At 37.4% G+C, this 25,996-nt stretch overlaps 1 protein-coding gene across 2 annotated transcripts; it reads right to left on the bottom strand.

Annotated features, from left to right (window-relative positions):
- On the bottom strand, window positions 1-10,684 carry LOC145776936 (cyclin-dependent kinase 8-like). Of its 2 annotated transcripts, XM_082588179.1 has the most exons (10): window positions 10,481-10,684; window positions 9,217-9,327; window positions 5,735-5,926; window positions 5,295-5,436; window positions 5,080-5,194; window positions 4,548-4,719; window positions 4,275-4,372; window positions 3,539-3,629; window positions 2,719-2,844; window positions 1-1,919 (listed from the first exon to the last, which is right to left on the bottom strand). In XM_082588179.1, the coding sequence occupies exons 1-10, from the start codon at window positions 10,682-10,684 to the stop codon at window positions 1,629-1,631; spliced, it is 1,542 nt and encodes a 513-aa protein (XP_082444305.1). In that variant the 3' UTR covers window positions 1-1,628. The 2 variants fall into 2 exon arrangements, with proteins under 2 accessions (XP_082444305.1, XP_082444306.1); XM_082588180.1 differs by lacking the exons at window positions 9,217-9,327; window positions 10,481-10,684 and adding an exon at window positions 6,201-6,225.
- Window positions 10,685-25,996: the final 15,312 nt, after the last annotated feature.

Here is a 25,996-nt window from a genome sequence, read left to right on the forward strand (position 1 = left end):
CTGCGCAGTCTATGTATTTGTTTGTGACTCGTGGAATTTATCCAGACTGCAGAAGCCAAATATGCCGCAGACATCGCTTGAACGTTCGATCTAATGTGGAAATAACTAATTCACCTAATGCAAGTTTTTTTGGGATACAAACAAATGACGAATTGGAATAAACAAAAAAGAGAATAATTTTGCAGGAATTCACAACATTGAGACTTAAACAAAGTGAAGTATAACCTATCAGTGACAATGATTGAACGATAACGATCTTATTTTTATATTATTTAAACATAAAAACCTGCAATTCACGACGTCTTCAAATAGCCTCAAATCTGGGAGAAAACCCGGAGCAAGCAACTTTGCAGCATTGCCTATTGAACGAATGTTATGCCATGAACATCAAACATGTTGATATTAATAAAGATTAGTGGTGAGATTCAAGAAAATTCAGATAATATGAAGTTAGGGTGTTTCATTTTTTCCACACTTTCGAAATTAAAAACGTTTGGGTTTGCGTATGATGAGATTTTGGACACTGATTTGAAAAATGTAATTTTTATTCCATTATGACGTCATTTAGATGTGGCACCGCGTGGTCGAAATTCGTGTGGGGCTAAAAGTAGGGGATTTCCCGTAACTCGGTAACGGAACATGGCAGAGAGACGAAAGTGGTGTCAAAATGCGCAAAAGGGCCGCTTTCCTATACCTTCTTCAGAGACTTCATTGCCGTATCTTCCCCGCAAAGCGAATTACATCGAAAAAACAATATTTCGCATGCACAAGGTGTTGCTCCAAGTTTAATTTTTTCCTTCAGTAGAGCTGTTGCTGCAAATTTACCTTGCATTACTGCTATAAAGCTAAGAAAAGGAAAAATAATGAAAGTTGAGAGTGAGACCCATTTGGCTAACTTGGAAAGTTTCGACGAAGACGAAACAAGGGCAGCTTTCCTTGCCGTATCTTCGCCACAATACGAATTATATTTTTAATTTTGAAAGTGTGGAAAAAATGAAACACCCTATTAAACGTGTCACATGACCTACAAGTCGCAACTGACGCCGCAATTGCCGCACGTAAAAACGTCAACAGAAAATTCTGACACGGCCACATGATTTTGCAAGGCGCAGTTTTTCATAATTGATCTAGTATTAAAAACAGATTCATTCAAACTGAAACACTTAATTATTTCTGATGTCTTGTGTCAGTAATGAATATGGCATTATATCCTACTCGGTTTCTCTTGCCTCTCTTAACTTAGCAGAAGCTTTCAGTTAGGTGCTACCCACACGAGTATATAAAAAAAAGATAAAATTTTCGTATATGAAAATATTTCAATTTATTAACAATCTATGTCATTGGTTGACAGCTTATGAACGAAATAATTTTACTGTTAACTCATTTAGCCAGTAAAATACATCGATAACCCAATAGTCGAACAGGTTAAATACAAGTTTTCTAGTGAATAACGTAGGAAGTACAAAATACTGCAGGCAGTTGGAATTTGTTCTAGTCTGCAAAGTTAACTAAATGCTTTCGCGTACCAACAGAAGAAGAAAAATAAAAACTGGAATTTAAAAGGTCTAAGTTAACAGTTGGAACTTTGTCTCAAAATGTGGCGTTTTGCACATTTGAACGCAAATAGCCTACTGAAACATTCTGTACGACATATTTGTGTTAGACGTTGTAGTTGTAGAATTATAGTTCCGTTGCTGTTGGTGATGTTGCTGCTGCTGTTGTTGTTGCTGCTGCAAATGTTGATGTAACGAGTGATGCTGGCCTTGGTTGTTGTTGTTATTGGGAAGACGGTTTCCCATGCTCGAAGAAGATATGGGTTGAGCGTTACCGGACTGTGACTGTTGCATAGCGACAGTTCCATTGTTCCCGCTCACGGTTGTCATATCATGGTGGTATGAGCCCACACCACCTCGCATAGCCTGGTGTATACAGCAAGAGTGAGTGAAAAGTCTCAGAAATAATTGTTGGTTGTTAATACGTAAAAACAAAATGCTGAAAAAGACTTAAATTAAATACTCGAAAAAATAGATTATTTTCATATGTGATATGTCACGCTAAAGTGAAATACATAAATAGTGGTGCACCAGTGTAAGTTATTTTTTGGCAGTTTGCTGCAGTAGTTACAGAAGCCAACGAATTCAAGAGCTCAGTTATTTTTCTTTGCGAGTATTTGAGAAGTCAAAGATACCCCAAGTCTAAAAGAAAAACCCCAAATGAAAGTGCGTCATAATTATGCCATAACTAACTATATGCAGAAAGGATGTCGATACAGCGGGAATTACTTAACAATATAAAACTAATGGATTGGCAGTTTTAATCGAGGATGCATTGCTTGTCGCACAAAACGAAGTGATAAGTTTGAATAAATCAGTGCGAATTATAGGCTGCTTTAACATCACACCATCATTTTCATGCCCCCCTTTTCCATAAAAAACATTCTTTGTCAACTAATAAAACGCTACGTGACGGTTTTGACAAGCCGGCCTCCGAAGGGGTCACGTGGTATTTGAACAGCCTCTTATGACCAGATAGAGTTGTAGACAACTTAAAAAGTGACTTTACAATCTCATTCTATCATCAATTAGAATCATATCATCACTGAAGAAGCAACATCAAGATTCCTCAATACAGCAGAAGATATTTCTTAAATTCTTAACAAAAAGTGTCACCCTAATTCTACTGTATTGAGCGATGTAAAAAGAAGATTGCTTGTGATACCTGTGGGTGAAGCAAACTAGAAGATTGGCCATCTTTTCCGGAGCTGAACTTGAGCCTCTTCGATGGTGGTTGTCCAGCCTGGTCACTCATCATCATGCTTTTATCCCTCGTCTGACCATGTTGCTGCTGAAGGAAAAAAATATAAAGCATATAAACTGGCCTGGTCATTAATCTCGGCATTAGACATGTACCAGGAGTTCAAAGTTGCTTTCTTGCAATGGACAGAAATTAACTTTTAGAACAGACTTATTTAGTTTGACAGTGTTAGGTATACAATTAAATTACTAATGGCAAATGCGGTTGTGCATCGCTACAATACACACTATTGCTGTTCGTTTAGACCAGTGGTTTTCAACGAGGGTTCCGCGGAACCCTAAGGTTCCGCTAGTAAGTCTAGGGGTTCCGTAAGTTTACATTCAAATCCGAGAGTCTATTTTATTATTATTATATTATTAAAACTTGTGCAAGAAACATCAGGCTCAAGTTTCTCATTGAATTTTTCATGAGAATAAATGTAATTTTTTGCAGTTTGTATTTTTATAGTACATAAATAATCTGAATATGAGTATTTTAAGTTAATTTTATTAATCAAGCGATGTTTATTTGCATAAGGCAATTAAAGGGGTGCCTCGAGCTCTTGGAATGTTTCATTGGGTTCCGTTTCACCAAAAAGGTTGAAAACCACTGGTTTAGACGTTAATTTTTTTTAAACAACTTGAGTCGCTGATCAATTCGAACTAATCCTCATTTTGGTTTGGAGAACTGTAATAAAACAAACGCAGTGAAAATTGTGCTTGCAGCGCGCACTTGAGCGTACTACCTTCATCGGCTTCATTTTATCTTTGTCATCTTCGTCATCATCAGTTAAAAACTCACGCTTTGGATAAGGAATTGGTCCGCTCCCAAACACACTGCAAACCACAAGGTACTTCAAAACGACAAACCTGAGCTAGTTAAGGAAACGCTTTCTTCTAGAAATATGCACAATCACATGCTAAAATACCCGATGTTGAAGAAATAAACCATCGTCAACCAACGTCAAGATGTAATATAAGTTTTTACGATACTCTGATGGCCGTTGGCCAGAAGTGACAAAAAGTTGAAGAGTAAATTGAGACAGCATCAAGAGAGCATGAACTTCTGGGGGGTCACTAAAAATTTATGTTAAAAATAATGTAACATCACTTTGTCTATTCATGGCTTGTCACGCCAGTGTCGAAGCCAGATAAGAGCATTTTCGGTAAGGTTTATTAGATCATTGCCGTCACAGGAAGGGCTAAGGGGGCTAGTTGGTGAGGATGTGCTTTATTGTCTGATTGTATAAGCTACAATCACACATTGGCCGGCAGTCATCTTCCATTGAAAAAAATTGGTTTCATTTCTCTCTACTCCGCAGCGGCTCTATTCAAGCAGCACCACTCTCTTCACTCAAGGGTAGGAGCTATAATAAAAATCGAAGCCCTTAAAGGGCAAAAACAAAACACATTTAATGATGGACTATTAGCGATTCAAATTTTCATCCACCAAACAAAGTGGAGGGCCTGCTCTGTACTCACTCCTTTTCTCTCTGAGGTTCTTCCAAAAAGTAAGGGTCAACCTTCGCCTGCTCTGACGTGATGCGTTTTAGTGGATCAATTATGAGAAGCTTCGATAACTGCAACAAACAAAAGATATGAAGAATTTTGCAATTACCAATTGCCTCCATGTGATTTATTGGACATATCGTTGTAGCTTAGGTACAAACAGAAAACGAGGTTATTACAAACTAACAATTATACATAAACAAGAAAGCTGGTTTGAGTAAGCAAGGTTAGCTGGAGGTTACTCACCAGTGCAAACTTTTTGCTATCTTGACTAATTTTATGTTTTTCTAAGTATTTAACTAAAGAACAGCCGGCATAGCTTTGCTTGCGAAATTCTTTTTGAAACGTTGGATATTCAGGCATTTTTCTAATGTCTTCCCAATCTTTATCTTGAGGTAAACCCATCACTGTAAATATTCTGTAAAAAAATAATGATAGAAATTGTAAATGGCGTTTAACGTAATTAATTTGAGTCAATATAAACTCTAATGTAAGGTGTTATATTGAAAACGCAACAGCAAAAAACATATCTCTATCAAAGATTCTTCTAACACTCTTCGACCTTCGTTCTTTCAAGGGCCGGAGGCTTTGCCTTTTACCCTCATTCTGGAGGATAAAAGCGGCGGGGGTACTCAAAGCTCAAAATAACATGATCCACAAAGCAGTATCCCTTCGAACATGTTGTAAATCGTAAAAGAGGAAATCACAAAACTAACGTGAAAGAGGTTGGGTTTACAAAGGGCTAATGAATTGTTAAGATTAGTGTTCATTGCCAAACCTGTCTAACTGATCACGATGGTATGGACTTGATGTCTTCAAATCTTCTTGTCGACAGTGAAATATTGGTTCAGAAGTGAGAAGTTCAGCAAAGATACACCCGATTGCCCAAATATCTGACAAAAAAAAAGAATACATGAAAGCTATATCACAAATGTTTGATCAAATAAGAGATGTCCGAGTACACTTATTTCTTATACAAGTTATCATGCTTACCAATTGCTTTTGTATAATGTCTTGCGCCAAGCAGTAACTCAGGTGCCCGATACCAAAAAGTTACTACCACTGGGTCCAGGTCAGCTAGTGGTTTTAGAGGAGAGTTGAATAGTCTTGCAAAACCCATATCAGCTATTTTCACCTAAATATAATCCATGCTTTGAATGCTTGCTTGGGTAGTGAGCACAGCCTTTGATACAGTAAAAAAAATCACAAAAGCAACTGTCAAAGCAGGTGATAAGCTCTTTGTACTGTACTTATTGTGCACCAGATACCTTCAGAAATTCTGTAGAATATACTCACTAAAAGAATGCTATGCGCTGCTCACCAGCTCAGTTCGAAATACATTATGGAAAATTCACTGTCCAGGTGCAAAATGCAATTGTTATAAACCATTTAATAAATATAATTAGGAGTATGGTGTATGATGGTGATCTTACCCGTCCTCTTTCAGGACCTTCTCCCATTACAAGAATATTAGCAGGTTTAAGGTCTCGATGGAGCACCCAATTAGCATGGAGATAGTGTATACCGTCAAGAATTTGATACAATAACGACTTCACAGTGACTGGAGGAATGTTACTCATAGGCTTTTTATTCGCTTTTGAAGCTCGATGAAACTTTATAATGTGCTGAAATCAATAAAAAGATGCAAATTCCACATAATTTATCACTGATATGAATAGTCGCATGAAAGGATATATACTTGCGTTCCAAACTGTTTCCATACAATGCAACATTAGATTTTTGCTAACAGGTATTTCAAATCATTTGTAATTGCCAATCCATTCAAAACCGAAGAATACAATCCAACTAAAATGATGGTGCACCTTTGCTGCTCAGTTTACGTTGTTGTACAACATCAATAATAAATCATATCTACCAATCTTTTACTATTGTAATTACTTTTTTACGAAAAAGGGTGAGGGGAAACCCAAACAGATCCATCCGTCAAATGGTAAAAGACATAAATGTGAGCAACATTTCAATGAGAACCATCGTGGAAGAAGATCTTTAGTTGTCTCCTTACAAGATGAGGAAATGGCAATTCTTTAATCCTTACACCTAACCAAAAGCAAAAGAGACTTGAAAGAGAACAGATACTTCTCAGAAAATGAAGGCAGGCATGGCAGGGTAAGAGATCATTTTTTCAAACAAAAAACTCTTCACAGTTGAAGCTCAGTTCAATAATCAGAATGATAGAATTTAAGCAAAGTCTTCAGCAAATATTAAAGATTCCATGAGAACAGCTTACAGCCGTCAAAAAGCGTATTCTGTCATGGTGTGGGCCGCCATCTCCAAAACTAGGAAGTCTCCTATGATTTTCGTGGACCAAGGGGTTAAAATCAATTTAGATCAACCAGCCCTTGAAGAGATGAAAAAAAAACTACCCTTCAAATTCCAAACAACATGGTGCGCCATTTCACACCCTAAGAAAGACTCCGGACTGGTGCTCACATCAACTTCCAAGATTCTGCAAAAAGGAAATGTGGCTTCCCTCATCGCCTGATTTGAATCCCATAGAGTTTTGTGTATAGATTTTATTAGAGGCAAAGCCCTCCCCAAGTGTTGATGATCTGAAGCAATCACTTCTGCGACAATGGGCTAAAATACCCCAAGATGAGTCATGTGCGTTGGTCGGAAACTTTTGACAAAGAATTGAGAGCGTTATCCAAGTGAACGGCGGCCACATTGAAAATAAATAAATGTATTCCTAGGATTGTAACCTCTCATTGTGATAGTTTATTGATGAAATATTATCTATTTTCTATTAATATATAAATTAAGCTTTGGTTTATTTCTCAATATATAAATTGTTTATAAGTTGGTCCAACAATTTTCTGTTCACCTTGTAAGTCGTGGCAAGTAGAGAGTTTTGCTATTGAAATGTATATATCCAATGGACTAACACAAGAAAGAGGCTGTGTATATACATTACAATGTACATACAACATTAGACTACAACAATAACAAAGGAACAGTAGTAAAACAGTTATATAATTGATATGTTGGAGTAAGGCAGCTGCTAATGCTTAGATCCAATTCTTTAATGTATTGTTAAGATGTTTAGTAACTGGTTTTCAAAAAAGCATTTGAAATAATTTCTTCAGTTTTTATATATATATATTATATATGGAGTGTAAATTATTTTACATTAGATAAGTAATATCATACAGTATGGATTTTTGAGTTGATAGTTGAGGCAATGGTACAAACATTGCTGATATATATATATAAACATTGCATAACTGCAGACAAGACACCACTGTTTCGACCTTAAGGTGTCCTCAGTGCAGTAAATCGTACACTAGACAAGAACGCCTTATTACCGTACTATATAAGTAACGCAGTGTGGTGGTTTTTCCATTTGTGGTCCGCAAGGAACCACATTTGGGTCAGATGCATCAATTTTGTACCCTGTAGTCTCCAGAACGCATTTTTGCAGTTTTGGTATTTCTTAAGGTTTCAGTCTACTTTTTTAGGCTTTAAGTTACAGTTTAGATATGTGCCCCCCCTATGTAATGCTAATTTTCAATGGAAATTGTTAACTTCTTAGCAAAAATTTTGGATTTATCACAAAATTGCCCACTTTTTTTGGATTTTTCACGTTTTTACTTCTGTAATTCCCTTGTGATTTTTCACAGGCAAATACTGCAGTGCTAAACTGACTTTTATTTAACACTGTGCAGCTTTAGCTACATTTTAATGTTGAAATGACACTGGCTTTACAATTTTGGCCTTGTATTTTTCTCAATTTTACGAATCTGCAATTTTGGCTCCACTATGTTGTAGTCTCCAGAACGACCCATGGTACTACTCTACCAATGCCTACTCTGTGCTCCTGTTTGGGTGTAAAATGATGCAAATTTATATATAAACAAACCTACAAAACAAGAAAACAGATTTACTAAAAAGTGTGATAATAGTTCACTCTTCTATGGAAGCTATTTAGCCTGGCTCCAAAATTGTGTAGTCTCCAGAACAAACTTTAACAAAAAATGTATGCTTCCTTGTTTAAAATGGCAAACATTCTTCCAGTATGTGATGGACTAGTATGCTCACTTAGCAGGATTTCATAGAGAGGACTCGGAATAAATAAAAGATTAGGAATTTCTTTCTTATTGAATTTGTCTGTAGTCTCCAGAACACTGTAGTCTCCAGAACTTTTTTTTTTTCTTTTTTTTTGTAAAACCAGTAAGCACTCCTTTGTACAGTTATTTTTACATGTAATGTTACTATAAAAGTTGCTCATAAGAAATGATACCTGTTGAAGCATTCTGTAACCTATTTTTGATCTTAGAGAACATAGATACAGTTAAAGTTGTTAAATTTTAATTTAGCTGTGATTGTGAGGTGCTTTTTACGCATATTTGATTGGCAATGGCTCCATATGAAAAAAGTATTGCTATTACTATTGCTAGCATATGATTTATTACTACCTTGAGGTCAAACAATACATGACTTTGGCTGAAGTATCAGAATATTTAGGTACATTATCGCACAACTGCAGTAAACCTGCTAGAAACTGATAAAATAGGTATACTCACAGTGATATTTAATTTTCAGTATAAAAACATGATATTTTTTGGGGGCAGTCTTTTGATTTAGTTGGTAGAGAAGTATCTCAAGACTTTTAAATCAAAATTTTATGGCACCAAGCATTCTGAATTTTTTCTCGGTTCTGGAGACTACAGGTACAAAATTGATGCATCTGACCCATTTGGGTACTTTCAGTCTTTCACCCATCTTGCCAAAGTGCTCATACTACAGAAGCGGTGAGTTATGCGTAGGCCTAGCCAGAAAACAAATCACTGCTGAGTGCTGACCTCAACTTATATATCAAATTGACCAACACATATACAATATTATAATGAAATGTACAGAAAGATTCTAATCAAATTTACAAGAACAATGGAGTTACCCATAAGTCATGTTCAGCAAAGTCCATCAGTAACCAGACTTTTCTATCGGCATGTGAAAGAAAGACTCCCTGAAGGCATATAACATTTGGATGTTCCAGTTCACGCAACAGCTAAAAAAATCATAACAAGGATTCAATTTTTTTACAATTTATAGAAATAAATCTGTGCTTAAACATTGGTTGATGGTTGTGAGGCCATATGATGTTCACACAATGGCAGTGGCTATTATTACCACACATGGTAGACATTGAGGCTATGGTCACTTAGTCACTGAAGCATGAAGTCATTTTTTCTATCACTAACTCTTTAATAACATAGAAAAGCCAGCTTTAATAGCCCAGTCAGTTTCTATGTCAACTTACATCCTGGCTCACCTGTAATGTTTGTGGGTGAGATTCCATAAGACCTTAGTTCAAAACAGCTTGGAAGTATTTTCTAGCCAAACTTAATTTAAATTTAATGCATGACTCATTCGATAATGGCTCTTTTTTGCTGGTTCCAGCTGTCTGTCTTTTGCACTGCATTTTTAGTAGCAATACTTGTTGTCACAATAAGTGCCAACTAAAGTCAAATTATTATTTTCTTCAACGGTATGTTTTCTGAATAAAAATTGATTTTTAATGCTTTTTTTCCATTGTGAGTAATGAAGCTAGATTGGTCAAGTTTTTCAATGGAATTGAAATTGGAGAATTTTGCAAGTTAATTTTCGTTCACCAAATGGAGTTATAGTTATGTTTGCCAATCAAAATTGCATGTATCTTTGTTACAAAACTGTTTGCTCTAGTTCAATCAATAAATTTTTGTTTCGACGTTGTTATTGCTTAAGTTAGAAAAATAACTAGTACTATGCAATATATATATATTTGCTGTTAACGACTGCGTTTATTGGCTGTAAAAACTAACAGTAGGCCTACTAATTTTTTATAAAAATAAAAATCATCAAAGTAAAGATATGTTTAGTTTTGATTTTGTCATTTTTTTCTTATGAGTGCACACATTAATGTTGCATGTGTGACATTATGTTTAACAATAAGGCGTGTTTAAGCGTATGACATCATACTCGAGCGACGCTTATGTAACTATTTATGGTAACTATAGCCTCTGCCTTGTGCATCTCAGAGAATTGCTTTAACTTTCATCAAATATAAAAAACATATTATATCATACAATCAACAAAAATAATAATACTGTAGGACTTTGATGACAGTTGAAGACTTTTTTTATTAATCTTTATTTTATGCCACATTCTGCAAGATACTTAACTGCAATTTCTCTACAGGCAGACATGGATATTCCTGTTCCTTCAATCTGTTTCAGAGCATATTCTTTCTTTTCATTTGGGTCTTTGCTTATAGCTTTATACACGTGACCATATGTACCCCGGCCAACTTTACAGCCTTTGAATTCATATAAATCTTCAACCTTTGGTCGTTTGGAGGCAAGCATTTTTTTAAATTCATAATCCATGCTATATTTAATCTATAGTCAGGGACTGAATAAATAAAATTCTATAATAATATAGGCTACCGGTATGGTGCCTATAGGCTACCGGTATGGTGCCTATAGGCTATCACATATACACATTATTACACAACCAAGCTAAAAAGCCAGCATAAACACGAAAAGTTGTGCTATGTTTTGGGAAACAGTAAATGCTGTGATCTTACACTGTAACCAAGCTAGCTTCATTTCACACATTTTACAACTATTGCAACAAGCATAATGTGACTTATTGCATACAACAGCACCATTGCATGTTTCAATGATAAAAATTACCGTACTGTTTCAATATTTTTGCTGGTTAGCACATGACTTCATGAACGAAGAAGTTTAAGATCAAGTGGCCCTGGTTCAACTCTCGGGGTGTGCGCTTGAGCAACGCATTTGAAGGACTGCTCTCCATTCAGCAGCACCTAATGGATGAAATAATCTTATGAAAACAACACTTCAACAATCGGAAACTTTGCTCTGTCAATCTCGGTAACCGGCCCTGCAGCAAAAGCCTCTAGAAGTATGCAAAACTACCTGGAATAACACATCAAGGCTTTGTCAGCCGAGGATAAAGATTCCAAACCCACCAATCCATGAGTTCTAACAATTTGACTTTGTCAAAGAGAAATAGAAGTGCATTTGATCAAGATTTGTTTTGTGGCCATGCTAACTACTGACATATAGCCTACTAGGCCTACATGATTTGGTGCTCTTCCACAAGACGCCCTGTTGGTCAACCAGACAAAATGATGACGTCAGACACATTGGAATGGACTATTATGAAGGAGGAAGTGCGGGGTTGAATTGCAATGAAACACACCAGAAGGAAATCGTCTCCCATTTATTGATTTGTTGTTCAATTTAAAGAAATTTGCGATCGTTGAAAAGCACAAGCATGGATCTAACCAACTAAGTTAATACCAAGTCCCAAAATACTACTAGCTCTATCTGGTGGCCACTTAAACTTGACCAAATTCAAATCATTATCAAAAGTTTATTTGCAATGATAAACACATTAAACGACAACCAATTAAAACAACATGTTACTGTTTATTGAAGTGCTAACTTTCATTTTTATATCTTATTCAATATGCGCGCAATCGTTGTTCGAAGACAGCCCCCCAACGAAGCTTTTGCCCAATGCATTTCAATGGCGAATCGATCGTCTTCCAGTTCACGCCCTGCATGTTCACGATAATTAATTGTCTCCCATTTATTCATTTCTTGCTCAATTTCAACAGATTTGCTATCGTTGAATAGCACAAGCATAGATCTAACCAACTAAGTTAATACCAAGTCCCAAAATACAACTAACTCCATCTGGTGGCCACCTAAACTTGACCAAATTCAAACCATTATCAAAAGTTTATTTGCAGTGATAAAAACATTAAACGACAACCAATTAAAAGAACATGTTACTGTTTATTGAAGTGCTAACTTTCAATTTTATATCTTATTCAATATGCGCGCAATCGTTGTTCGAAGACAGCCCCTCAACAAAGCTTTTGCCCAATGCATTTCAATGGCGAGTCGATCGTCTTCCAGTTCACGCCCTGCGTGATCACGATTCTTCTTCTTGCGTTTGAGATCACGATAATTAATTGTCTCCCATTTATTTATTTCTTGCTCAATTTCAACAGATTTGCTATCGTTGAAAAGCACAAGCATAGATCTAACCAACTAAGTTAATACCAAGTCCCAAAATACTACTAGCTCCATCTAGTGGCCACCTAAACTCTTTTAATTGGTTGTCGTTTAATGTTTTCATCACTGCAAATAAACTTTTGATAATGGTTTGAATTTGGTCAAGTTTAGGTGGCCACCAGATGGAGCTAGTTGTATTTTGGAACTTGGTATTAACTTAGTTGGTTAGATCTATGCTTGTGCTTTTCAACGATAGCAAATCTGTTGAAATTGAGCAAGAAATGAATAAATGGGAGACAATTAATTATCGTGAACACGCAGGGCGTGAACTGGAAGACGATTGATTTGCCATTGAAATGCATTGGGCAAAAGCTTCGTTGGGGGGCTGTCTTCGAACAACGATTGCTCATATATTAAATAAGATATAAAAATGAAAGTTAGCACTTCAATAAACAGCAACATGTTCTTTTAATTGGCTGTCGTTTAATGTTTTTATCATTGCAAATAAACTTTTGATAATGGTTTGAATTTGGTCAAGTTTAGGTGGCCACCAGATAGAGCTAGTAGTATTTTGGGACTTGGTATTAACTTAGTTGGTTAGATCTATGCTTGTGCTATTCAACGATAGCAAATCTGTTGAAATTGAGCAAGAAATGAATAAATGGGAGACAATTTCCTTCTGGTGTGTTTCATTGCATTTCCACCCCGCACTTCCTCCTTCATAATAGTCCATTCCAATGTGTCTGACGTCATCATTTTTTCCGGTTGACTAACAAGGCGTCTTGTGAAAGAGCACCCATGATTTTTTATTCAGGTACGTTTTCGACCTTTCAAGGTTTGCCACCTTTCCCGTTTATTAACGTGCTGGTGGGTCTATATCGACTATTGTAGTTAGTAGTATCTTTTTCGTCCCGGAGTCGGACGCGTTAATGACGAAAAATAAAATGAATGATTTTGGGAGCTGAGCTGGTGCACAGGTAAGAACTTTAACCTATTAAATTTTTCCAAAGCAGTAACGCAATCATGCGTGCCTTATGACTTCACTAATGTTTGAAACTATCTAGTCTGAGCGTAAAATGCGAAAATATAGGGCCACCTGGAATAAATTGCGACCTTAACAAATTTGGTATCGTTGAAAAGCTTAATTCCTCTAGTTTAGGATTATCACTCTCTTCTAATCAGGGACTCTTGGCAAAAAAAGTTGTGGCCGTTTTTTAAGCAACACCTTGCGCCGCTAGTGGCGCAGCTAATCTAACTATGTTTTCAGCAGAAGCAGCAAGCCGTGTAAAATGTGGACAGCATGTGGAGAGTGTCGTGGGGAAACTTGTTGCAATCTCAGTTGTGTACAAGAAGACTGCCATGAGGATTGCGACATTTTGATCATGTTTCAATAAATGATTTGTTCTGCCAACAAATTAAAATCAAAATTTTACAAGTGCTCCAGTGATATTAAAAATGTTCTATTCCGTTCATATTGTACTCCAATGTATGCATGCCATCTGTGGGAAAATAATCATCAATGTAACATTAATCGCCTTCGTGTTGCCTTCAATAATGCATTTAGAATTATACACAATTTGCCTAAACATTATAGCGTACGTGAACATCAAGTCTTGTGCAACATTATAACATTTGATGCATTACTTCGGAAATATGTTTTTTCTTTTGTTGGAAGATGCGAAGTATCGTCTAACTCTATTGTTGCCTCCTTGATGAGGTCCGATTGTCATCGTATATCAAATTATCGTCTTCATTATAATAATTCTATGTATGCTGTTATCTAGTTTTGATGGCTGCCATGTCATCTGATTGTTTTTATCGTTCTGAATACTTTCAGTTCTTCTAACTTGCAACACTACCGTACCATTGTCTGTAAACTTGTAACATTAGATAGCCTATTTAGTGAGATTTTGTGCATTTGCAGTTTGTGTATTATTTCGTTGTTGTTGTTCGTTATTTGTGCATTTGCAGTTTGTGTATTATTTCTTTGTTTTGTATATTGACAGCTTTGTCTGATGCAAATAAATATTATTATTTGTGTAGCTTATTGCCCAAATTTGGGCTACCCGAAAGATTCCACTGGATAGTTGAGCTGTACTCCTCAGACATGGCATATCCACTAGCAGTGTGAGTCGAATTTTCACCGTTGGCAAGAACAATAGTTACACGCCTTGGGCACTGGCAGCAGTGGTCGAGTGGTTAGCGCGTTGGGCTCGCAGTCGAGAGCCTGCATGTTCGACTCCAGCCACCCGCACTTGCTGTTGTTTCTCTGGGCAAGAAACTTTACGATAATTGCCTCTACCCAGTGATTGATTTTGAGTAATGGGTAGGAGAACGTTCAAATATTACGTAACGCCTTCGAGGGAGAGGGGGGGTTTATGCAAAGCGTTACGTTAGCGTCACATCTGGGGGGAGGGGGTTCAAGCAAAACGTTACGTAACGCTTTCGAGTAGCCTACGGAATGGTAGTTTTTTTGTGCTGAATTCGTAGTGAAAAAGCGTTACATGGGGGAAGGGGGGATTGAAAAAAGCGTTACGTTGGCGTTACATGGGGGAGGGGCGCGGGGGGGGTCAAAAATTCGGAAAAAAAGCGTTATGTAATATTTGAACGTTCCCTAGTACCAAATTTAAGTCATAAGTAGAGTAGACAACCGGAAACAGACCTTGCAGTCGGCTGCAGCGTGGGTCAGGTGTACATCGGAAGGCGTACACCGATGCATAGCGCTCAAGTCCGCTTTCCCGCAATGCAGGATAAAGATAATAAAACAAAAACACTTCACGGCATAATTATTGAAGTTTTAAAATTTTTTTGTATAATGCCCATAATATACTCTCGCCACTTGTAGCGCTTAGTTTCGTCATTAAACCGGACCTGGGGTCAAAATGCCCCCTTGAATCATTATATGAAGCTCCGTTATGTCTAAAAACGATCTTTTAGAACAAATGTATTGGATCTGCAATTATCAATGGGCTGAGAGTAATAGGTAAGCAATTTTAATTTGATGACGTCAGAGTGACGTCATTTAAATATAAATAATATTTTATCAAATGTGAGCTGTCTCTTTCTTATACACATAGGGAAAAAAGTTAAAAATGAGCCTAAAAACTTGTGCAAAAGGAAAAATACAGTTTCGCCACTAGCGGCGCAAGGTGCTGCTCCAAAAATGGCCATAACTTTTTTTTCCAAGGGTCTCTGATTGGAGGAGAGTAAAAATCTTAATCTAGAGGAGTTAAGCTTTCCAACGATACCTAATTTGTTAAGGTCGCAATTTATTCCAGGTCAATACGTTTTACGCTCAGACTAATCTGATTGCAGCCAAATTTTTTTTTCGAAAGGTCATTTTTAGAAACTGTATTGCGCATATTATGTCAGTGAACACTAGTGTCAGTTCTCTGCCACTTAAACACTATCTTCTAATTTGTAGACTACACTCAACACTCTCCGTTCCGATAGCTCAGTGGTTACGCGTACGGCTTTAAATCACCGGGCGCTGGTTCGACTCTAGGGGTGTGCGCTTGAGCAACGCATTCTAAGGACTGCTCTCCATTCAGCGGCACCTAATGGATGGAATAATTCCCCACCAACAATACTTCAACAATCGGAAACTTCACTCTACCAATCTCGGTAACCGGCCCTGCGTCAAGAGTCTCTACAATAGGGTGGGCCGTTTTTGACTTTTTTTCGAAATTCAAAAACAGCTAGGCATAAAAAGTGGCACATGCATGAAAAAATTACGTGTGCAAAATTTCATCAGTTTGGAGGTGCATCTTCTGCCCCCGCAGGGGGGTCAAACTTTCAATTTTTTGAAAAAAAAGGGGAAATTTCACTTTCCGTTTAAACATAATTTTTTTTATAATTTTTCTACTGGCTGGTTATAAATTGTAAGTTGGATGTACCCAGAACTTTCCTATGTAAAGGCATGTTCAAAGCTTAAGGTTTAGCCTACTGCCCCCGCATCGACGACCAAAATGCTGAATTTTCACCAATTTCAGATGCTATTTTGTCATTGCTCAATAAACAAACTTGTCGCAAAAGGGCGAGATGGTGTTAACGCTGTACGCTCATTTATGTTCTGTCCATTAACTTTGCAGGATGATACGAATGAGGTACGAACATCAGTAGCCTACATGTTTATGATAAAGAGTTAAAAAAAAAATGAATAACCTTTTGAAGTCAAATTCTAGAGGTGGGCCTGAATTTCAGCAAAATTTGGACTAAATGAAAGAATCTGCAAAGCAAAAATATTTGAAATCGGTTGTTGTAGCCTATAAGTGTTCCAATTTTCTGCAATGTACTTGACCGAAGGAAAATCGTGTCCCTGTTACAGAACAACAGTTCCTTCTTGATCAAAGAACAACTGGCATAATGGGGATTGATAAACATGATAAATCGGCCACAAAATCTAATTTTAAACGTTTTCCGAGGAGACTCGCAAGATCAGTCCAATTCCGTTCTTTACGTGAAGACCCAGGAGCAAGCACAAGTAGCGCTTTGGTTAAAACACCTTTAACTTCTTATTCAAGCTCAGAAACTTTGTCATCCAATGAAGAACGCTGCGAAGGTTTTGATTATCAACCCAGTTTTGCCTCGGAAAACTCCAGAAAAAACAAGGTTACTTCCAGTTTAGTAGTATTTGCTGAATCATGCGATCGTACTAGTATTTCAGATAGGTATGCAGCACTTATTGCTTCATCATTTCTACAAGATGCGGAAGTTGTCAATCAGTCATAGATAAAAGCAAAGAGAGTAGAGCGAGAAAAGAAATGAGGTTTACAACGCAAATGGAAAGTAGGCCTATCATGTGCATAAATTTGCAAAGCATATATTTTGATGGCCGAAATGATTAAACCATCAAACAAGATGAAATTGGTGGGCAACTTCGAAAACGTTTCGCAGTTGAAGAGCACATTACTTTACTTGAGGAGCCAAGTTCTCATTTCATTGGTCATTTTACTGCAGCTAGGGATCTACCATCCCTAACTGCAGCCAACGGATCTAGTGTGTCAATAGCTATACCGGGATTCTTGAATACCTTGGATCCAATAAAATTAGCTAATATAATGGCAATTGGATGCGATGGAACCGCAATAAACACACGTCAAAAAGGCGTCGTGATAAAGCTCCTGGAAGATCATTTCCAAAAGCCACTTCAATGGTTAAAATGCCTACTCCATAGTAATGAATTGCCTCTTAGGCATCTTATAAAAGATAAGGCAATACCAGCAGACCTGATAGCTTCACTGGGCCCACTATAAAGCAGCTAGCCACTGTCACACAACTAGATGTTGTAAAATATAAAGCAGTTCCGGCACCAGAGATTGAAATTGATGAAAATGACCTCAGCACTGACCAGAAATATCTTCTACACATGCACAGAGCAGTGAAAAGTGGAGATATATCAATTCATTTCGCATATAGGAATCCAGGTATGACGAACCACTCAAGATGGTTGAACACAGCCAATAGAATTCTACGTTTATGTGTTGCATCTAACGCGTCCGCTGTATATTGGTGGAACGTGTGGACTATATTATGAATGTTTATATATTCCAGTATGGTTTGCCATTACAGGTATAAAGGAAAGCAATTTCACTAATTGCCAAAACATTTCTTTAAAATTCTACACTCTGCTTAGAAGCTATCGAATAAAGCTCGCAATATCCTCAACAAAGTAATATAGAGGAATGCGTTTTATGCTCATCCTGAAAACATTTTGATTGCAATCATATGTTATACCAAAGAGTATGTAAGGGAACTAAGATGGAGAAGAATTTTCAATTCAAGAATATTATCATCTCACAGCACTCGTTAGCAAAAATTCACCCTGTCAATGTTGCAGTTCAGTTCCGAACGTTACTTTGAGATGATAGACTGGCAAAATATTCCAGTTACGGAACCCCCAGCGATGCGTGGTGTTGACAGCAATGTGATAAAAGAGCGCATCGAAACAAAGATGCCTTCACAACAGTTGTTTTCTACGTTTTCTCTGCCACACACAACAGATGCTCATCACATGTGATGAACAGCGTCAGCATTGAAAGAGATGGGTAGCCAGTGTTGTACGCATCATTGAAATATATTGACGGCGTCAGCGTCAGCGCGAATTGCCTAAAAACTTGACGGCGTAAAGTACTGCGTAAGCTCTTAAAGAAATTGACGGCGTCAGCGTCAGCGCTAATTTCTAGCGCTATTTTTTGCCAGCGTCTTATAAAACGGAAATATCTCAACCAAGTTTAGGCTAACAATAGCTATAAATAAAGAGCAGGTAGGCCTATTATGTTTTGAGACTGTATTGTAATTAGCTACTTAACTTATTAGTAGGGCCATTTTAATTTGACCCAGCCTAAAAAAAAAATTTCTGACTTTATTTTTATCAAATTTTGACTTTATTTTGAACTAACGAAATTGCTTATTTATAGAGGGTACAGTTCTTTCTTGAATTGATACCACTTACCAAAACATAATGATGTGTCGATTTCAGACCCAAACGTAATACTTTGTCGAAAAGTCAAGGTGTTTTATGGATTATAAAAAGTTCGTTGTGTTTTATAGCGATAGGAAAATCTCCACAAATCTAACTTTTGCTGAAGACAGAAGACGATTTAGCTTGCTTAGGCATTTTTGTACTACAGAATGTCATTAGGCTAGGCTATTCCTAAAATCAAAACTGTTGATCTTCGAAAAGACCATATTTGTGAAGAGGGAGTGTTTCATAAAAATTATATAACGACGTAACAATGAATAAACAAAGGACAATTTGCGATAAAAGTTACTGCTGATCCGTGGTCATTGTGATATATTCCTGCTTTTATGGGTTAATATGGTTTAATTGTGTCGCAGTTCCTGATTTGCAATGCTTCCACGAGGATTTTGACAAAAATTACTCTCTAGAAACACAGAATTAAGTTTGTTAAAAGCCATAATTTGACAAATTTCGACTTTATTATCAATTTTGACCTATAAACTTCTTAGAAACAGTCTCTTAGGTGCTGAAAACAACTTTATTCTTTGATTTGTGGATAAACGAAGTCCTTAAAAAATTTTGACTTTATTGACTTTTGCGGGCCCTGCTTATCAGTTATTTCCTTGCAGAAAAACAAGCATTTCAAAACGTTTGTCTGACAATCTGCTGCGTTTGGGACGCGTATTGTCCTTTCCAAGTGAAAACATGCGTTCCATAGCAGCGCTGGTTGGTATTGGTGTGTTGTATTTCAAAAACAAGTTGAAAACGTTTAGGCTACTCGAAAAGGTATCACTGTTCCAAGCGTGCTGTGATAGTTTAGCATGTATAAATATTTTAGCGAGGTCCACTGCACCAATATCGCTCTTTTCAGGGGCATAAAGCTCTTGAAATAAAGTATCTTCAACGTCTGCGATGCCATTCATGGATTTTTCGCTTTCTGTCTCTGATCCCTCGTTCTCAATACATGTGTGATCACCATTTGGCGAACTTCTTCCGCGTGTATTCCAGGAAGCCATTCCAACCAACGCAAAAGCCGGTAATTCGGATGAGTCGCGTTGGCCAGAATACATTGTGAAACTCTTATTGTGTAACGAGATTTTCCAGGAAAAAAAATGACGCATAGCGCTTGACGCTTAAAATCGGCAAAATAGTTGACGGCGCTATCACTTCCGTCAACTGAAAAATGAATTGACGGCGCTAGCCTCAGCGTCAACAAAAAGTTGACGCCGTCAAATGACGCCGTCAAATTGACGGCGTCAACGTACAACACTGTGGGTAGCCTACATTAAAGCAATATTACAATAAAGGAAAAAAAAATCCTAGGTTCCAGTCGAAACAAGCTTTTATGATTCATTAGACTTCAGCCAGAACTAAATTTGAGCAATAATCTGGGGAACTGGCTAAAAGACCTTGTTGTTTGTTGTATTTTTGACACAATTTCGTTTTTTTTTTTTTTTTTGTTATTAACACAAGTTCTTGTTTATCGTTACATTGCTGTCAAACAAAGTTTACTCTTGTATGTGGTTCTGTAGTAGCCTATCAAGTGAACGTTTAATGGTTTGTAAATGACAAATTTGCGTAAACAAGATCATGATAACAATTCACGTGGAAGTGTACAGTACATTCCATTTACGGAACCTGCAGATCATAGCCTATTGCTTTTATTCTGAAGTAAATTATAGGTTGCGTTTTATAGCTGCAACTGATCAAACGTAGGCTACTATTGCTTTTAATTTAAGCAAGACTACGTCTTATAGTTTGTCAGTTCGTATCATCCTACAAAGTTAGTGGACAGAACATAAATGAGCGAACAGCGTTAACACCATCTCGCCCTTTTGCGACAAGTTTGTTTATTAAGCAATGACAAAATAGCATTTCAAATTGGTGAAAAATCAGCATTTTGGTCGTCGATGCGGGGGCAGTAAACCTTAAGCTTTGAACATGCCTTTACATAGGAAAGTTCTGGGTACATCCCACTTACAATCTATAACCAGCCAGTAGAAAAATTATAAAAAAAATTATGTTAAAACGGAAAGTGTAATTTCCCCTTTTTTTTCAAAAAATTGAAAGTTTGACCTCCCTGCGGGGGCAGAAGATGCACCCCCAAACTGATGAAATTTTGCACACGTAATTTTTTCATGCATGTGCCACTTTTTATGACTAGCCGTTTTTGAATTTCAAAAAAAAGTCAAAAACGGCCCACCCTACTGTACAAGTATGCGAAACTACCAGAAATAACCAATCAAGGCTTTGTCAGTCCGAGAATAAAGATTCAAAACCAACCAACTAAACTAGTTTACCAATTTGAACAACTACAAGCTGAATCGGACCAGTGGCGGATTTAGAAAAAAAATGGGGAAGAATCAAAACTCGCAAGATAAAATAAGCAATGAAAAGTTTAGGTGTGGAAAAGAAACAATTGTAGGCTATAGCAAGAGGTCTGGGGCTTTGACCCTAGATAATTTTGACAAAATAAAGTTTGTTTTGATCGCTTTTTGTGTATTTTTAAGCCCAATAATAATGTGTTTTTTGTCAAGACCCACACTTTGTAGTTGACCGAATTCATTAAATGAACATTGGATTTCTTTTAAGGCTAAGTGACGTCTTGAATGTTTTTTTCTTTTACGAAAGGATTTCAGAAAATTATTTGTTGACGGGTTTCCACTGCCAAAACTGTACCGACTGCTGTCTTATATTCGTCACCAGCCATTATTCTGCAGTGCAGTCCAACGTTCTCATGATTCCATAATTCTACTGTTTAGCCAACGTTCATGTTTTATTAATTCATTTCCTATGCGCCTGGCAGCACCGGCGTATGAATACTTTCGTGATAAAAGACACTAGCATGGCAATATTCGTTCCTTTTCAAATTGACACAACTTGGGATAACACGTCTTTGTCTCGGTTATCTGATGACATCGACTTGTATGCTGGGTAATCAATAAAGAAACCCTTTTGAGAAACAACAGTAGTGCTCTATCTATGTAGCCTATACAGAATGTTAGCTTATCCACTTCTGTTACAAAACTATGCGTTCTCAATGCCACCTGTCGGGTTGAGTGATTGGAAAGTTTCTGCAAAAACTCAGAAAATTTAGGCTACATATCCTATCTCGTATAGATCTTGGGAGAAGAGGCACGTGACTACGTGTCTCTCTATATATGCCGCTTTAAGTGGGGACATATAGTATAGTTTAGGCTACATATTTTGTAACAAAACATCACGCGCAGTGGCGTAGCCAAGGGGGGAGTTTTGGGGGTTACAACCCCCCCTTTGGCACGTGTGTAACGTCACGATATTGAGAATGATGCTTTCAGTCTCTATGTCTCTAAAACAAAGTTTGCCTAATTTTGAACTGCATTAAAAGAGCGAGTTTTGCCAATAGCCTACAAAACATTCAAATATCTCAGCCAGGAATTAGCAACAAAACAACATAGGCTAGAGAATTTAGCTTTATTACTGAAAAATGACCAAGAAAACATGATCTTATCCTTTTGCTATGTCACCGCCCACCGGACAGCACCATTTTACAGGAATATTTATACCCACTTTTTGGTTGAAAGTGCTCCAGAATGCATCAAATTCAAAGTAATTTTTCAAAATTTTCTGTAGGAGGCTTGTAGAATCAATGCAACAACTTAGACTACAAATCTAGTGATGGCTTAATTTGATGCTTCTGACACAAAAACTCAAAGCCAATTTGTGACCAACTTGATTAGTCTTAATCTGATAGTTTCTTTGCTATTGATGTCCATGTTGTAAACCACTAAAAATATTTTTGGACCACTAAACATTCCAGGTGGAAAGCGTCCTGCAAGACATGAGATTTTGCTATTGGTTTTTGGCTTAGGCCTATAGTAATGTTGCTGATCTGCAATGTCATCACTTATAAAAGCAGAGGTGGGCACCCGCTACTTTTAAAGTAGCGCGCTACCCGCTACTGCTACTTGGACCAAAATAGCACGCGCTACGTCTACCCGCTACCAATTTACAAAAGTAGTGCGCTACCCGCTACCGCTACTCGGACCAAAGTAGCGCGCGCTACCGCTACTTCTTCCGCTACTTTTGTCTAAAATGACACTAGGAAACACTCTTCAATGAATTTTATCATTTGTTTACACTGTCATTTTAACGTCGTTATAGAAAACACATTCTAAGGGAAATTTATTGTTACGCATCTTTCAAAAGCACGAGCATTTCAAAATGAGAGTCACTAATAAGTCCTGCCGCTTTGACTTAAGCACATCTTTTCCAACAGAGAAAAGTCTCTCCACCGCAGCACTGGAAGAAATGGGGGTGTTGTATTTAATGAACAGATGTTTTAACTCGGTATTTGAAAAGCTCAAGCACTTGCTCCTGTCCAAAGGAGTCCACAATTGCTGTTTTCTTCTGCACCGACGTTTCACGGGATGGCGCCAACACACCAAAAAATTCATCCTCGGAGTCATGACTGGTGTTCGTGTCGCTCTTCTCGGTATCAACCTGGCTTGATGTCTCCCGCAACAGTCGAATTACTGTAGGCTACATCTGTCTTCTAGTCGAAGTACAACAGTCGAATTACATCCGAAAGACCGAAACTTTGCAACTAAACCGATTATATAGCATTATAGCTGCTTGACCACGCCGGTTTTGCCAAAAAAAAACGAGTATTTTTTTATTTTAAATTAAAAATTAGCGGGTAGCGGGAGTGCGACTAAAAAAAAGTAGCGTCTTTCCCGCTACCGCTACTTTGGAAAAAAATAGCGCCGCTACTGTATCCGCTACTCCAACTAAAAAGTAGCGCGCTACTGCCCACCTCTGTATATAGGCCTACTTGCTATTGTTTGAAACGTATCTGTGTTCCTTGGAGACTGATTTTCAGACGTTATTTTTATGCAATAAACTGTTTCATGGATGACAGCTGCGGCTCTTGACAGGCTACGCTGATTACGACACTTCACTTTGGAACGTCACAATCACAAACGTCGCACGATCGTAAAATTTCAACTTAATGTAATCATTCGTCATTAAGGTCAGATCCTCGCTACATTTCTGTTAAATCGATTGCCATTGCCAAGTAAACAAAAAACATCAGTAGGCTAACCCTGCTTATGCCGGGCGGAAAAACTGAGTTCCTCGTCCCGTAGTAAAGTCTCGAATTTGCCATCTTGCTTTTCTCCAAAAATTATTTGACTTATCAAATACAAACATCAAACTTATGACTCTCCCTTCTAACACCACACACTTATGCCAACCTCTTGATGTAGTTGTAGCCTATTCAGACCAACAAGGAAGTCAAAATTGATCAAGCTCCGTCGATTATCCAGTAGTCTACTGTACAATTGTTGAAATCCGATTAGAAATGAGAAAGCTACAGCACATTTGGTGGGAGCATTACTCACATATCACTGCAAACTGAGGGCGGCTCATAATTATCATCGAATTTGATCGCATTGTATTTGCATTGTTTTGGAAAAAGCTTTATTGAGCGGTTATGTTTGTAGCCTACAACGTTTGCTCAATTTATAGATTAGATACAAACGTGAAAGATTTTAGGTGAATAAAATAATAAAGACATACTCTTTTAAATTGTTTTGGTTTTGTATTTGTATTGTAAAAATTGGATTGTCAAGAATTGGCACAAAATAATAAAATTTAAGTTAGCGCTAGATAAATGCAATGCATATTTTGGACTTGCAATCAATGAATTCGAGTAGGGACAGTATCGTGCTTTTCAACAATAGTAAAAATGTTAAAATCCAATTAGAAATGAGAAAGCTACAGCTCATTTGATGGAGGCACTCTTCACCCATCACAATCAAAGGGGTGGCTCATAATGAACACTAGAAATTGATCCTTTTCTGTTCAGGCGACACTGTTTTGATTAGATGTAAAACGTGAAAGTTTTCAGGTTAATCAACCAAGACATACTCACTCAATCAAAGTAGTGAAGTTTAAGTTGAATTAGTTGGATGGTTTTGAATCTTCATCCTCTGACTGACAAAGCCTTGATAGGTTATGCCTGGTAGTTTCGCATACTTGTAAAGGCTTTTGACGCAGGGCCGATTACCGAGATTGACAGAGTGAAGTTTCCGATTGTTGAAGTGTTGTTGCCATGGAATTATTCCATCCTTGAGGTGCCGCTGCACGGAGAGCAGTCCTTAGAATGCGTTGCTCAAGCGCACACCCCGAGAGTCGAACACAGCTCTCTTCCTGACAGACGTGTAATGGAGAAGTTCTAACGTTCCCCCATTTGTAAAATCTATTGAAAGAGTTTCAGAAGTGTTTTTTTTTCTTCCAAAGTTGGACAATACCAAATTAAATTGGATCCAAACCAGTCAGATTTGGGAAGTAGACTAAACTTCTACCAAAAGTGCAACTAGAATGTCTAAGAATAGAGAAAATTGAAAAATGTGTTTTTATTTATTGTTAACATGTATTTCGCTTGTTTTAATGAGCACAATGACAAATTCAATAATAACAAAAATATAGCAGGTTATGAAAAAGTTTCTGATAAAAATATTAAGTTTTTCTTCGTCACACCTTTGCGTTGTTTTACGACACAAATGTGAAGCAGGTTACCCAAGCATAATGCAACTTTATTGTTTTCACCTCCAGACCTCTATTTGACCCCAAATATAATGCTTTTTGTGAAACCACATAACATGAAACGATACTTCTGATCATGCCTACAAGCTATGAATTATTCCTCATGTTGAGAGTGAGTGCCAGTTTGTCGAAAGAAGCGAAGTTTTGAGTTCATGGTGGCTACATGGATTCACGCGCTTGTTCCAAGAAACGTTTGGTTTGATTTGACCTTGCTATGTTTTTTGTCGTATCCAGCCTTGCATCGGTGGTTGAAGATATGAATTGAGTGGATGATAATGCAAAGAAACCCATCTTCATATCCATTTTCAAGCATGCCTGTTTTTAGGGTCCTGTTAAAGCTGCTACCGAATGCTCTTGAGGGGTGTCGAACCGGTGCCCTTTCGAGGGTCGAGCCAGAGGTCTCACAGCTTGGTTAGCCTATACAGCCGACTCTGCGATGTTCATAACTATGCATCTGATCTGCGAGATTCAGCAAGCATGATGATGACATAATAAACATGCTGCCACCCGACCGATGGGATCACATACTTTTAAATCAATTTTCGAATACGGTATGATTAGGTATTCGATTCAGTTCTATCCTTATATCCACT

Source organism: Aplidium turbinatum, chromosome 9 (genome assembly GCF_918807975.1).
Source record: "Aplidium turbinatum chromosome 9, kaAplTurb1.1, whole genome shotgun sequence".
Lineage (NCBI taxonomy): Eukaryota > Metazoa > Chordata > Ascidiacea > Aplousobranchia > Polyclinidae > Aplidium > Aplidium turbinatum.

Excerpts from the sequence above, each read along its gene's own strand:
- LOC145776936 (XM_082588179.1), bottom strand. The coding sequence starts at position 10,684 with ATGGATTATGAATTTAAAAAAATGCTTGCCTCCAAACGACCAAAGGTT. Across the intron at positions 5,927-9,216 it reads TTGCTGAACATGACTTATGG|CACATTATAAAGTTTCATCG; the intron begins GTAACTCCATTG and ends TATTGATTTCAG. Across the intron at positions 5,195-5,294 it reads ACATTATACAAAAGCAATTG|ATATTTGGGCAATCGGGTGT; the intron begins GTAAGCATGATA and ends TTTTTTTGTCAG.